Source organism: Symphalangus syndactylus, chromosome 1 (genome assembly GCF_028878055.3).
Source record: "Symphalangus syndactylus isolate Jambi chromosome 1, NHGRI_mSymSyn1-v2.1_pri, whole genome shotgun sequence".
NCBI lineage: Eukaryota > Metazoa > Chordata > Mammalia > Primates > Hylobatidae > Symphalangus > Symphalangus syndactylus.
The window spans coordinates 71,384,519-71,400,821 of NC_072423.2; the positions used below are offsets into that span (position 1 = coordinate 71,384,519).

The window sequence follows — 16,303 nt, forward strand, 5'->3', positions numbered from 1 at the left end:
ATTTTGCTTTTAAGACTTACAGATAAATTACTAACTGCCAAAGACCTCAAGGTAAGTGTTAACATTGATGAGTTTTAATAATCCCAAGCACAGCCTAGCATATGGATAGAACAAAGCACATCTGGTACCTTGTATGTAAGAAATGAACTGTTCATCTATGGAAGCAGAGGACTATGATAAAGTTTAAAGGTCCCCTCTAAATATGATATTAGGCTAGTGACATAAATCCATGTAATTATGACAGAAAAATCCTTAAACATTTAACAGGCTCGGCTCTACAAATATTACATGAGTCAATGGAAAGAAACCATGCACTATATTTTCTTTTTTTTTTTTTTTCTGAGACAGAGTCTCACTCTGTTGCCTGGGCTGGAGCGCAGTGGCGTGATCTCGTCTCACTGCAAGCTCCGCCTCCCAGGTTCACGCCATTCTCCTGCCTCAGCCTCCCGAGTAGCTGGGACTTCAGGCACCTGCCACGATACCTGGCTAATTTTTTGTATTTTTAGTGGAGACGGGGTTTCACCATGTTAGCCAGGATGGTCTCAGTCTCCTGACCTCATGATCCGCCTGTCTAGGCCTCCCAAAGTGCTGGGATTACAGGTGTGAGCAACCGCGCCCGGCCCACCATGCACTACATTTTCAAATCCAGGTATACATGGGCTCTATAACCACAAATTAGAAAATAATAAAACAGTTCTTCAATAGCAACTAAAAAGTACCTTTAAATAAGAAATTATAACTTTTCTCTGATTTATTGCAAATATAAAAACTCCTCTGGAACTAATTTTTACCCTTCTCTTAATATGCCTGGTGAAATTATTTTTAACTGTAGCAAGTGATTGAAGTTGTTTTGAGTAATTTCCCTTTTCTGTAAAGCCCTCCAAAAAGAGTGCAAAGCTTACACAGAAAATTCTGCATACACTGCACAAAATTGCTTTGACTGGTCATAAACTTACTACCGAGCTGAGCAAGAGAGTAGGGGTTCTAAGGTGAATAGAGAGAAGCCTAGAAGGTCAGAGCACACCAGAACGATGAATTGAGTGTCTGTGTCTCCTCCCCTCCAAATCCATATGTTCGAATCCTACCGTCAAGGTGACGGGATCACAAGGTGGGGGGCTCTGGGAAGTGATTAGAGTGGAGCCCACATGAATGGGATTAGTGCCCTTATAAAAAAGGCTGGAGAGACAGAGACCCCCTTACCCTTTCACCACATGAGGACACAGTAAGAAGTCAGCATCCTGCAACCCGGAAGCAGATCCTCACTAGGACCTGACCTGCGGGCACCCTGATCTCAAACTTCTAGTCTCCAGAATGGTGAGAAATAAGTTTCTATTGTTTATCGATCAACCACCCACTTTATAGTATTTTGTTATAGCAGCCCAGACTAAGACATCCAGTACAGCTTTATAATGAGATCCCCTTTCACACTCAAAGCTGTTACCAAACTGAAATATTTTCATGTTTTGATTTCTTAATATCTTCTTTCTAGAAAACAAATTAATCATTTTCTTTGTATATACAGGACATAGAAAGTAAACACTTAAATTTATGTGTGTGTGTATGTGTTGGTTATATAAAAAGCACAAGTATCCAAGGACATTTTTACTCTAAGTATTAAAGCAGAAAAACTAAGAGCTGCTATATCATACAAGGCTGAATCCCATCCAATTTGACTATGGTAGGTGGATGACAGTATCTCAGTTCTGCATGTTTTCCCACCAGGTCAAGCAGAGGGAATATCAGCCTGGCACCAAAGATTCAACAGTGAAAAAAATAGGATTTGGCAAATCTTCTCATGAGATGTTTGCTCTCGTTCATTTGCCTTTTGTTTGCCATTTGAGCGTGGATGCTTGTAAGGCTACCAGATGTAAGCACACTCCTTTCCAGAGCATTTAAGAGAAGTACAACTCTCCCAATACGCTTGTCTTTTGCATAGCCAACTTTCAAATACCTGGTGATATCTTCAGATAGCTGGGCAGGGTCTGGTGGATAAAATTTCACATTAAATGAAAAGTGCCAAGCACCACCTGCAAGGATGGAAAAAAATTAGAGTAAAACCTTGAGAAATTCTTATGACTCTAACTGATGGCCAGAACTGCCTTAACTCCAAGCATTAACACCCAGGCAACTTTTGACCATTAATGGAAAACTGGGAAACCTCAGTCATATGAAATCTACAGGTAAGTCTGAAACCTCATCTAACTTCTAATCTTCTCCCCAATCAAATCCTTTATTGGTACTTTTAACTAGTATGGAAACTGATCAAACTTCCTACCCTTTTCAGAATCAAAGGTAAGCACTTGGAAGACGGAAAAAACGAATGACACGAATAATCTTCAATCAGATAAGTCTGGGAGTGGCTGGATTTATTGCTGAGAATTTCTGGATAGCTCACAGACCAACACTACAATCATAATTCCCATTTTCTTTGTCCCTTCTGCTCTGTTATTACAGGTCATATCCAATTATAATAAATGTCAAGGGACTATTCAACATACATTTATTTTATGGGAAAGGTTTGTTGCAGTGAACAGTGTTCTAGTAAGTAGGCTGCTCTGTGGGCTGTTGAAAATTATTTTCTTGCTCAGGGAAATTTTTGATGAAATAGGTACTTGAATGTATTTTCTGCATATTGCCAAATTTTGCACCTGCACCTCCTTAGCCTGAGACTTAGCCAGATCCTCTTTATGCTTTGCAATCTTAATCCTATGGCCTCTACTCAAGGCCTCTCCAGCACTGAAAGGGGTCAACCAGGAGTCAGCTCACAAGTATCTACTCTCTGACTGTCAACACATATCCTTGAAACATTATGAAGCCTTAACTAAGCTCCACATCTCATTAATACTATCTCTAATTGTATACGGTTTATCAATATAAATATGGAAAATACCCTTTTCTTTTTTTCCACATTTACTATGTGATCATTACTTTAACTTGTATTCACTCTGTTCTTCTGGCCTTTAAATGCAGTAACTTACCAAAGTCTGGGTATCTCTTCTCTGTGGTGCTGTTTATATTTGTTCCCTCTACCCAAGAGGTACACTAGAGCCTATGTCCTGCTTGTATTTTGAATGGTTTACTGAAAAATTCCTCCCAGTCCCCCAGGCTTCCACCCTGGAGGCCTTTCACCCATGCCTCACCCAGTGGCCACCGACTTGCCCTTACTCTAGGATTCTGACTTCACAGTCCACCCCTCATGCTTCCAATACTCTCCCAAGACTCCAAATCTCCCTGTCTCTCCATTAAATGACTTCTGGAAACTCCATTGCTCCATGAGCCCTTCCCAAACATTCAGAAGAAGGTACAGTACTGTATTTCCTAGCTCCTTTCTCAGCACTGTTCTCTTGCATCTGAGGCAATACTTAGCTTCATCAGTTTCTTACATTCTGTCATAAATGACATAGATCCATGTATTAGTTATAGTTAATTCTTAACACTACCATTGACATCACATTTAAGATTCCACATGGCAGGAACTCTACCTGAGGTGCCCTATAAAGAATTTAGCATAGGACCAGGCATTATTGGGAACTTAATACCATTTTTAAACCATTCAAAATATATCTGTCAGTCAAATACATTTTAGTAATAGTTTCTCCCACTGTTCTCAAAAAAGTCCTTTTGTTTTTCCAAAAATAGTCTGATTTGGTTTTATTTTCTTATTGATTCCTATTCACTTCCTATTAAAATAGATCCCTTCAACACTTGCCAGTGGTAAGGTTCACAATGAGAGCTGGCTTTCCCCCAAGCAAGTGGAATTAAAACTAATGGATTAGTTATGGGAAATGGATTTATTGCTCTTTTATAATTTTTATTCACTTCAAAGCAGGCCTTGAATCCAATGAATAGTTTAGCAATGTAATTATACAATCTTATAATAAATATCCAAGTTAGACACTAATAAGTAATAAAAAATATAGAAAAGACATTTAATGCAAAAATCCTCATTCTAGGAAAGCAAGTTTCAACCTATAGTGAGCTGAAGAAATACCTGAGGTACTTGTTAAAAATGTCAATTCCCAGGCTTTACTCCAGAGATTTTTATTCCAGAGATTTGGAATATGGCCTAGGAATCGATGGCTTTAATAAGCTTCCTTATGGTTCTAGTAATAAAAATGGGCTTTGGAGCCACACTTTGAAAATCACTACTACTACTAAGGAATCTACTTCCCTAAGGTTGTAACACACAAAAAATACATCTTTCAGGACAGTATTTTGAAACAATGGGAAAGTGTACAGAAACTATAATATAATCTACACCCCAATCAAGAAAAAAAAAGTCCAGTTAAATGGGGCATAAAACTGGAAATTAATGAGAGGCAGATTAAAGCTCAAATACATATCCCCATAAAGAACGTGACAGAAACAAATCCACTGAGAAGGAAGTGCTTATGCAATAAATAAGTTTGCAACTCTGTATCTGCTCAAATGAGGGCCCTAGTTAGAAAGAGGAAATGAAACAGCTTGAACACATTAAAATGAATATTTCTATAATGCTGATGTGGAATTTTAAGTTATAAATTTATGATAAATAGAAAATTATAACACAGATGATAGTTCATTCTTATGAAAAATTTGTTAGTCTTTTATGCCAGACAAATCTTAAAATTTCTAATATACTGCATTTATATCATAAAAGTATGATATATGCTCTATGTCATAAAATTACTATATCATAAACATACTTAAAATCACAAAATATAGTCTATTTAGAAATTTTAAGATCCTGCATGCTTAAAAGATGACTGGAATAAGAATTTTTTCGTAAGAACTCTTCAGTTTCAAACTTTTGTTTTTTAGAAGCAGGGTCTCACTCTGACACCCAGACTGGAGTGCAGTGGCACAATCACAGCTCACTGCAGCCTTGAACTCCTGGGCTCAAGTGATCCAATCCCCTCAGCCTCCCCAGTAGCCAGGACTAACTAACTACAGGCATGTATCTCTGCGCTCAGCTAATTAAAACAATTTTTTTAAAAAAATAGAAACAGGGTCTCACTATGTTGCCCAGGCTGGTCTTGAACTTCTGGCCTCAAGTGGTCCTCCTGTCTTGGCCTCCCAAAGAACTGGGATTACAGGCATGAAGTTTTAGAATTTTCTTTTTATCATAAATTTGGACTTCAGATATTTGTTAGCTTGGTTTCCATTTTCTTAGAGATCTCATTCTAAAGGAATACTGTGAGCCCACAGCATAAAAAGCACGGAAACATCCTTTCATCATTTATATTTTGGAAGTGGAGATGATGGTACAATAATTACATTAGATAAGGTAATACTTCTCTGCCTTGGTTGAACGTAAAATTTTGTGGCAAGAGGGCATCTTAGTGGATGGGAAACAACAAAGAATACAGGTAAAAATATCGAATTCCATTTTTAAAGAAATTCCAATTTTCCTCGTCTCCTTAATCTGCAAGACTGTCAGTTTTCTTTATGGCAAAGTCATATACACTGCCTAATCTGCATGATAAAAAAATCCTTCAAAACTCTTATTTTCATTGTCTTGTCCCTTTAGCTTTCTTCTCTTTGAAAGGATGGTAGAAGACAGTATAAATGGGAAGTTAAAGAAAAAATGAATCCTATTAATAATAAAAAAGAAAATTAGTTTATACAGCCTTTCCTGTCATGGTATTAGGACTTATCCTTGAACATTTTATATATTTTCAAAGTGCTTTTCAATTATTAATCAGCTCAGTATTCCATTAATTAGATGAATAAGAGAACTTTATGCACACAAAATGTTATGATATATATTCAGCATGTCTACTTTAATAACTCTTTAATACTCCTTAGAAAAATACTTATCTTAATTTTTTTCTTAGGATTCCTCAGAACAAAAAATAAGTAGTGTTTTCACCTATTTATCACAACTACAGCTATCCCTGATTTCCATCTCAATTAACTGTTTCTATTAACCTAATTTGTTATCAAGTTTCTGGTTAGTGGATACATCAAATTTCCCTCAAACATATGGTAAAGATGTCATAATTGTTAAATAATCACCTGACTCTCTTATATCTAGAAGTACGGTTATACTTTTGTCTTTCTGGGATGTTACCTAGTATTGAACCATTTCCAAACTGCTAATTATGTTTTATTGGTACTGGGGGTATTATTTTGATAGCTCAGGACTTTCAAAGGCACTAAGAAGTATTTGCTTGCTCTTTTAATAGTAAACTGTTTAAAAGTTTTACTTATTGAAATGGGAATGATGTTCTTATTAATAAACTGCTCTTAAATGTGTTCTTTAACTAGAATTAGTTGTTTGGAAGAATTTAGACTTTACTGACAAAAATATGAATAAAAACTTACTTATTTTAAATTAGTATCCATGTTTGTGGCAAAAGTAAGAGCTATAGCAAAGGGTAAAAAAATTATAAAAACTCCTTCTCAACCCCTACATTGGATGATACTTCTGGAGTAATTACTATTAAAATCTTCCTGCCTTCCAAAAGTTTTCCATGCATCTATACAGACATAATTTTTTAAAAACAAATGTGATTATGCTATAGATAATATTTTGCAAACTGATTTTCACTAAGGAGAGCTAAGACGTATTTATATGGCTATTCCATGATTGACTTAATAATTTCTTTATACATGGATAATTAAGGTGCTTCTAGTTTTCTGCTACTGTAAATAGTAATATAATGAACCTTCATTTGCTATACAAATGCACATTTTCCTCATTAATAGATATGCTGAATAAATTTCCACAAGTGAAACTAAGGGTCAAAGAGTAAGTACAACTTAAATTTTAATAAATATTGACAATTGCCCTCTGAAATGATTGAACCAACTTATTCTACCAATTGAGTAAATAAGTGCTATAGTTTATTATTAAACCCTAATTCTTTGTTAATCTGAATAGGTGAAAAATGTGTCATTTTAATTTGCATTTAATCATTAGTAAAATTTAGCAACTGTTTAATACTTATTAGCTACTTGTATTTTAAATTTGTGACTTGTTCATGCAATTGTTTGGTCCATTAAAATATGTATTTTTCAAATTGCCTTCAGGGGACCAGGAAAAGAGGTTGTTACCAGACAGTAAACTTCAGTTTGACTTATTTCTTTTCAAAGCTATGAAATGATTATGATTTTCATCTGGCCTTTCATACTTTTGTGACTGTTGGAATATTAATAATTCAGTTTGGAAGTTTTAAATGGTTAATTGCCAATTCTAACATCAGTTGATTAAATCATATACTTGACATCTATTCATAGGCAGAGAAACAGGCCAAGCATTGCAGTCCCTTTAACTCCAAGTTGTGACAACTACAAAATGAATATTATCGGAATTGCCAGATCAAATTTGAGATAAGAAAAGTTTGTATTCACACTAGCCACTTAGGTATGGGCTACCAATACAACTTGCTCTCTGAAAACCTTCACATTTCCACAAAAAATAATCCAAAAGAACTTACTTCGAACCTGTTTTTTTATTTCCTTAGCAGGGTCCAACCAATTCTGAAAAGGAAATGACATTTTGAATTTGAATCAGAGGAGAATAAAAATGACTTAATGTTGATTAGGCACAGACTCTCCCTAAACGCAGTGAGGCGTCAGTGGTCGTGGGAAGGCTTCCCTCACTGTGGTCCTTCCCCCATATCTGGTGCCCCTCTGCCAAGCCCTCCAAGGGCCCAGGCACTGGTCTAATGAGAAAATGCACATGTATGCAGTTTGGGCCTGACAAAAGTCTTTTTCTTTTACAACCATTGCCTTCAGGGATTCAAGCTAGCACAGAAAAAGAGGGGAAAAGACAGAAGATTCTATGTTCAAACAAGTTACTAGGATAAATTAAAAATATATGTAACTGGATACACTGATGTCCTAGCCATTCAGTTCCACATTAGAGACTTCTGCAATAAAGGATCCTTAGGCATCTACCTAGGAAGCTTCCCTAACAAATCAACAGTTGCCTGTGATTTCTGATTTTCCTCATTGGTAAAGTCAGATGTTTAATAATGAAGTGAGGCATTGTCTGGAGAATTCAGGAGGTATTAAGGATGATTTGTGGCACAACATCAAAAGGAGTAACAACTATGAGCAAAATTTCTGACTCAGCTTCCAGTGTCAATGCAATGGAAACCATTTCCTTTTCTGTATTTCTCAGGTAGTTGTGTGGATTAAGGAGATACAGCCCTGAACAGAGTCTACAGAGGTACTGCATTAAACATAAAACATCTACTAAACACATTAGACAAGTGTCAGGTCAGCACACAATCCCCCTCATATTCTGATTCAGAAACAATATGAAAGCATAAAAAGATGAATGAAAAATAGGACAGCAGCAATGGTGAACTTCCCTGACAGTTTATGGGTTACAATCATAATATCTTCATAGAATTTTGGGATATGAGCATGATTTTTACATAAATATCAATTGATTTTCATTGGTTCAAATAATCTACTGAAATACATTACCCCCTCCCCCCGCTGCCCCAGCAAAAGGAACCACATAAAATGCTTTCCAGGAACCACAAATAATTCAAGCATGAAAAACAAGGCTTCATTTACTGTTACCAGAATATTCAAGATTAAAGGAAGCTGTCAGTGATTTCCTTCATCAAGGAATAGATGATTAACAGCATTTACAGACTCAAGCAGAAAGTGTGGGAGAATGAAGGGAGGTGGAGAAAGTGATCTACCTATTCAGTCTCAGTTCACTTTCTGGCAGCAATGAGCAGTTCAAGCCATCTAATTTTGCATTGCTTTTGATCACTCACCTTCTGGTTTTCGGCATCTCGATACGTAAGCCCAAAGTAGTCTTTCTCTAGCAAGTTCAAGTGTTCACACACTTTATCAAACAGCACTTGTCCTCTGGAGCGTTTCTACAGAAAACAGAACAGCAAAGCAAGTCAATACAACACAAAGAAAGTACTCCCAAATGTCAGAGATAAAACCAGGTAATATTTAAAACATTGCTTGGTGTAACTTTAGGGAGTGACCAACAAGTGTGATCACGTTGCCATCTCCTGTTTAAGTGCAAAAAAGGTTAAAAAATGGGGGGGGGGCTTCAACCTACAAAAGCCCACCCCTACAAATAAACAAACAAAAGCAAAGTATCAACAAGGCTACTTAGTATGTACAGGTGACCAGTGGGTGATTTCTAAATGGAAGCAACTGGGGAAAATAATGTGATGCTTGGAAGCCTAAATATGTGAAATATAAAAATCCTGACAGCAAAAGAGTAAGTAACAAACCAACACAAGCCTACTGCAGAGTGCCCTAACTCAATTATCTAGATCAGGAGTCCTCAACCCCTGGGCCATGGATGGTTACTGGTCCATGGTCTGTTAGGAAGAGGGCTGCACAGCAAGAGGTGGGTGGCAGGCGAGCAAGCAAGCATTGCCACCTGAGCTCCGCCTCCTGTCAGATCAGTGGCAGAATTTGATTCTCATAGGAGTTCGAACCCTATTGTGAACTGTGCATGCAAAGGACCTAGGTTGCGCGCTCCTTATGAGAATCTAATGCCTGATTGATGTGAGGTGGATCAGTTTCATCCCAAAACCATTCTCCACCCCAGTCCAGGGAAAAAAATGGTCTTCCATGAAACTGGTCCCTGGTGCCAAAAAGGTTGGGGACCACAACTCTATGAGATAAACTTCTAAGCCTGAGAAGAATTAACCCTGCTTCTTGCCTTAGGCAGACTCTCACTTAAAACTTTCTATCCCAAATCCTTACTTAGAAATTCTAAGGACCACTTTCTAAAATCCATTAAACAAATTTCATTATTTTTGTTTTTTCTTTTGTCACAAATTTCAGTTTGTACAGAGTTTTTCTCTTAACTTTTTTGGAGCAAATCCTTATTAAACATAACAAAATATTAAGTTTAAAGAATACTTGACTTATCATATATAAATAAAAATAGAGATATATGAGTTATATTTCTGACCATCAAGCCAGCATCTGGAGAAAAAGATAGTCATTTGGAAAAAGAATTCATCAGCTTAATTTATTATGAAGTATCGTTTTTTCACCTAATCCTTCAAAGGCCTTTAAATATAGTCATGAAGTCTGTGACGAATTAACTGGCAACAAATAAACTAAACCAGTTTTTTGTTTGTGCGCTACTAACATTTTACATCTAATACATTAAGCATATTTGTCTTTAAGAGTTAATGTAATACCAATGAGAAATATGAAAATTGATCAACTATGTCTATGCCAAAATAATAAGCATTCAAAAGACCTGCGAGTCGTGTATTGTGTTACAGTGCAGCTGTAATTATGCTGAAAGCAATTACTCAGTCCCCTAAAGCATGACTAGGAGAAAAGGCAAATTTATGGTAGAAAAGTAAGGCCTAAATCGTAGCTAGCTAAATAATCGATGATGTATTGGGAAAAAACAGTTCCATAAAGTATTATGAAAATAAATTACTTGTTAGCAAAACTACATAATAACATTGCTCATCGGCTATGAATAAATATTATGACAATGAAGCGCCTGCTTGCTGGTTTAAATCATTTATTTATAAATAACAGCATATTATTTCTGAATAATCCTTCACAAATTACAAAGTTTTCACAAAAATTGGTTCTTCCGATGCTTCTATTGGTATGATCTCCAGTTCACAGATAAGAACAGAGGTTCAAAGCAGTTGGATCAGAGAGGCAGTCTTACGTGATGACCTGGGAAGTCGCTTTAGAATCAAGTAAACCTGGGCTTGAATCTTCAGGATGTCCCTTGCAGCTATGTAAAATGGGTATGACACTACTTACTTCTTTGGAATGGATGACATTAAAATCAAATAATGTATTCAAACGTGGCCTAGTGGTGGCATATATTAAGCATTCCATAGATGTCAGCTATTATTATAGCCTGGTGGCTGATAAACAGTAGAATAACTAATGTAGAGCAGATTATTATGCGTGTTTTCTACAGGAGCACATATCCAACTCCTGGTGGTGCCAATAAGCAGCTTTATAATTAACATGTCCCACTCTGTAGATATCAGATGCCTGCTTCCTACCTAATTGCTTTAGCTAGACATTTTTTTTTTTTTTTTTTTACCTACATACACACAACGTAGAAAAATACATATCAGTGTCTGGCCAAATACTTTCTCAATGAGTAAACAAAAACCAAAACAAATACAAATACAAAAACTTTTCTCTACAAGGCTTCACTGGACCCTATGCCGCCTATATTTTCTGACCCGAGAGACCACAGCCATTACTCAACGGAGGAATCGTTTCTGAATATGCTGCAGGCTGCCCTGGTCATAGTTTCAACTCACCACTTTCTGGCTGCTGTGTTCTTTCCTTTGCCTAACAAGAGGCATGGGTTAGCTCAAGCACAGACTGTTAATGCTACCTGGCTCTCACTTTTCTGGTTCCTCACAATTTGATTTCTATTAATGAGTCCCACCCTTCTCTTAAATAGACCAGATCTTTTCTTACTGGATATTTTAAACATATTTTAAACCCTAGTTTTAAAGACAATAACATACTAGTCCACACTGAAGATTTTTTTTTCTAACCCTTAGAGCTAGGACCAGTTGTCTGATATCAGCTGTAGATGGTTATATCATGGGATGGAAGCATGAAATTCTTACCTGCTAAACATCAGCATGGCCACCAGCCAGCTGGATGACTATGGAAAAGGCTTTTAAGTTATTTGGGCCTCCATTTTCTCATCCTTGAGTGGGGATGTAAGATTCTACTGAGCAAGATGTTTATGGGCTTGAGGCTCTAACTGGGCTTCCCTTTGCAAACCACTAATGGATTGAGGCACTCTCTCCCATTTCACCCAGATTGGGCATCAGCATCCTTCTACACGTCATGATGAGAAAGATGCTGCCAATGGATGGAGGTGGGACATGACATGAACTTATTTTCCAGCCCTGGACTGGATCCCTTTTCTCCCAACTCTAAAAATTTCTTGATTCTTCTAACCCAGATGATTTTTTTTCTAGCATATTATTCAACTTTTCAAGTCAACTAATTCTACTTATTGATATCTGCATGTGCCTGCGGGTAATAATGTTTATCATATGACTAAATCTCAACAATCAATCGGACTGGAAATTTTGGAGAAATTATGTTTATTATGGTTCCAAAAGACATGTTGTTCATTAAGTGATCAAATCTAGGTATCCTACTATCATTGGGTGTGGTTACATGCTACACTGTGAGTCAAGAGCTGATTAAATTTTTTTAAAAAATGGATAGAGGTATTCTAAACTAATGAATAATCACCTAATCAGAAAAGACTGATATTTTAGTCTTACAGTTCTTTATGAGTGGTTAAGTCATCTCTGACTCAAAAGCATTCAGTTTGTGTATACTATTCAGTATGATATCATCCCCAAAATGTGATTTTACTTTCCTAGAGTAACAAACCAACGGTGGCTTGCCCTCTTCTTAAAATTTCCCCTGACAAATTGCATTTCTGTTTCTGATAGAGTAAATGGACATACTGAGTTCAACAATCAGGAAAGTTTTAAATGAAATGTCCTAAAAATGGCATATCTCCAAGCAACTTAAACAAGTTTCACGACTTTTTACATTTTTTCCTTAATCAAAAAATTTTCTAAATTGATTCTTGAAATTGTTAGGTGTTAGGAGATGTTTGTTAAAAGAGAACTTAAAGAGAATGAAAAGGCAAGCCAGAGACTGGCTGAAAATATTTGCAAAACACATATCTGATAAAGAACTGGTACCCAAGATATACAAAGAACACTTAAAACACAGTAAGAAAACAACCCAATTTAAAAATGGGCAAAATATCTGAACTGACACCTTACCAAAGATACACAGACAGCAAATAAGCGTATGAAAAGATGTTCCACATCAAACGTCATTAGAGAACTGCAAATTAAAACAACAGTGAGATACCTCCACATGTATGTTATAATGGCTAAAATCTAGAACAATAAAAACACCAAGTGCTGCTGATGATGTGGAGCAACAGAAACTCTTATTCATTGCTGACAAGAATGCAAAATGGCAGAGCCACTCAAGACAGTTTGGCAGTTTCTTACAAAACTAAACCTATTCTTGCAGTATTCAACAATCATGCTCCTTGATATCTACCTAAATGAGTTGAAAACATATGTCCACTCAAAAACTTACACACAAATGTTTATAACAGCTTTATTCATAATTGCCAAAACTTGGAAGCAACCAAGAAGTTCTTCTTTATGTGAATAAAGACACATAAAGAAGACACATAAACTGTGGTGCATCCAGATAACGGAATAATGTTCATTGATAAAAGAAAAAATGAGCTATCAAGATATGAAAGAACCTTAAATGCATACTGCTAGGTGAAAGAAGTTCATCTGAAAAGGATGCATACTGTATGATTCCAACTACATCAGTCTCCCGTTATCCATGGGATTTTATGTTCTAAGTCCCCTAGTGGATGCTTAAAACCACAGATAGTAGTGAATGCTACATATTCTGTTTCTTCCTATACATATATACTTATGATAAAGTTTAATTTACAAAATAGGCACAGTAAGAGATTAACAATAACTGATAGTAAGATAGAATAATTACAAAATATACTGTAATAAAAGTTATGCGAGTGTGGTCTCTATCTCTCCCTCAAAATATCTTATTGTACTGAACTCACCTGTTTTCAGACTGTGACTGTGGGTAAGTGAAACCGTTGAAAACGGAATGGGGAAGTGAGACTGCAGATAATGGGGGGGACTACTGTACATATCATCTTGGAAAAGGCAAAACTAAGGGAAAAAGGCAAAACTAAAGGCAAAAAGACCAATGGTTGCTAAGGGTTTGTGGGTGGGGAGGGATGAATAGGTGGCTAATGGGATGTGGGGGACAGTGAAACGGTCCGTTATCTGTATGATCATGAAATGGCAAACGCATGACACTATATATTTGTCAAAACCCCCAGGATGAACAGCACAAAGAATAAACTGTAATGTAAACTATGGACCTTAGTCAACAATAATGTGTCAATATTGGCTCATCAGTTGTAACAAATGTGCCACACTAATGCAAAATGTTAAAAATAGGGTATCCTTCCTGTAAGAAATAGCAAAAAATAAAAATAGAGAAACTGGGGGGTGAGGGAAAGAGTGTGAGGGGGTATTAGGAACTCTGCGCTTTCTGCTCAAGTTTTTCTATAAACCTACAACTGCTCCAAAAAAATACATCTACTAATTAAAAAGAGAAAGACAAAAAGTACATTCTTAGTTTAAATTGTTAATAAAATAATTACTTTAAAAGGTTAGTAAAAAAAAAAAAGGTTAACTTCCAAATGATTTTACTTTTATCATGAGTAAATACAAACTTAAAATTTTCATTGAATCAACATTTTAGAAAATTCAAAACTTAACCTGATAATTCTCCACTTATCTTGGTTTTCCCCTTGAAATTAACTTGCCTAAGAAACTATGTCATTTGCCTGTGGAGTTCTTTCAGTGTAGATTCTGCTGTTTGCATCTTTATGGTGTAATTTACCAGCTCTCCCAGTCTCCTGAATGGCCCCTGAAGTGGGAGTTACATCTAGAAGCTTCGTCAGGTTCTGGTTTGTTTTTCATAAATGACACTTCATTAGGAGGCATTACGTGACAGCCTGATTTTTTTTTACATGTGTGATATTAGCAGTCACTGATGATCATTGCCCTGTATCATTCATTCCAGACTGCAAAATGGTGATATTCTAATCCAAATCATTCCTTCTTCATTTAACTGGAGCATGTTTATAAAGAGGTATTTCCTTTTGTCAAAACGATTTGTTTACCCAGTGACACGTTTAATTATGAAAATGAAGATAAATGCTTGTTTCTCTCCCTTTATCCATTTTCAGGATAATGAGTTGGCTCCCTAGCATCACCCAAAGTCACCAATTAGGTCTTTTGGCTTCATACTATCATGATGAACTCACTGAGTTAAACAGTTGTGATGTGTTTCAAACCATCTCAGGCATTACCCATAATGATGCTCTCAATGTCCCACATGTTCTGCTTTGCCTGTTAAGTCCTCTCATCCTTCAAGGGGTTTCTCCAGTGCCAACTCTCTGAAGCATTTCCTGTCTTCCCAGACAAATGTGATTTCTCTCTCCTTTGGACTTTGTAGCACTTTATGGCAGCACTTTCTATATTCTGCCTTACATCCCAGCCATGTCTCTGGGCACTCACTTCATATCCCTGACCGTAAAGACATTTGTAATGGCATTGGGCCTCCTGCATGTCATCTTTCACAGGGCCTCTTTTTTTTTTTTTTATGCCATTAAGAGATTAAAACAGTAACTTGATGAAACTTTACAAAAATATTTTTCTCGCTAGCAAGCCATAAGCAATGACACCAAAGCAATGTTTTAAACTAGTGGTTTTCAACAGTGGATCCTGGGGGCATTTAAAACATGTCAATGTCCAGGCCCCTACCTCAGGTCAATTAAATTGGAATTTCTGAAGTTGGACCAAGGCATCTGCTTTTTGTTTTGCTTTGATGGAGTCTCACTCTGTTGCCCAGGCTGGAGTGCAGTGGCGTAATCTCGGCTCACTGCAACCTCCGCCTCCTGGGTTCAAGTGATTCTCCTGCCTCAGCCTTCCAAGTAGCTGGGATTACAGCTGCCCGCCACCATGTCTAGCTAATTTTTGTATTTTTAGTAGAGACAAGGTTTAGACACTTTTAGTCGACACATGGTCACTCGAATTCCCTGACCTCAAGTGATCCATCCACCTCGGCCTCCCAAAGTGCTGAGATACAGGCATGAGCCACCACGCCTGGCTGACATCTACATTTTTTAAATATACCCAGGTAATGCATGCTGGTATGCTGATATGGCTGAACAGTCACTTTAAATTAAAATACGTTTGCAACTTATACATTTTTAAATATGAGGACTCTAAAAATATTTTACTTTTTTGGGAGGATGTAGCTTTTTCAGATTTAGTCTAGGCCAATATTCACAGCTGCATTATAGTAAAATTGTTTTACACAGACACATGTGCCTAAAATCCTTTTTTTTTTTTTTTTTTTTTTTTTTTTAGAGGCAGGGTCTCACTCTGTCACCCTGGAGTGCAGTGGTGCGATCATAGCTCACTGCAGCCTTGACCTCCTGGGCTCAAGCAATCCTCCCACCCCAGTCTCCCAGTTAGCATATAGGCATGTAGCATCATTTCCAGCAAATCTTATAAAAGTTCTTCTGTAGAGATGGGGTCTTTCTATGTTACCCCAGGCTTAAAATCTGAAGACATTCATTCCAACACATTTTCTTGAAAAATAAAAGTTCTCAGGAAATGATAAACCAGCCAAATGCTAAAATAAAATGACACAAATGAGAAATAATAAACCACTAAACTCTTGAAAGAAACACAAAAACACT

The 16,303-nt window shown here is 36.7% G+C and overlaps 1 protein-coding gene across 30 annotated transcripts in view; it reads right to left on the minus strand.

The window, feature by feature from the left end:
* The window catches only part of EPB41L3 (erythrocyte membrane protein band 4.1 like 3), a 239,969-nt gene that overhangs the window by 44,308 nt on the left and 179,358 nt on the right, over positions 1–16,303 (minus strand). For all 30 annotated transcript variants that reach the window (XM_055237673.2, XM_055237831.2, XM_055237649.2 and 27 more), the window contains 3 exons: positions 8,724–8,828; positions 7,422–7,464; positions 1,952–2,027 (listed from right to left, as the gene is read on the minus strand). In XM_055237673.2, the coding sequence (XP_055093648.2) occupies positions 1,952–2,027; positions 7,422–7,464; positions 8,724–8,828 (224 nt within the window). The remainder of the gene's footprint in view (positions 1–1,951; positions 2,028–7,421; positions 7,465–8,723; positions 8,829–16,303) is intronic.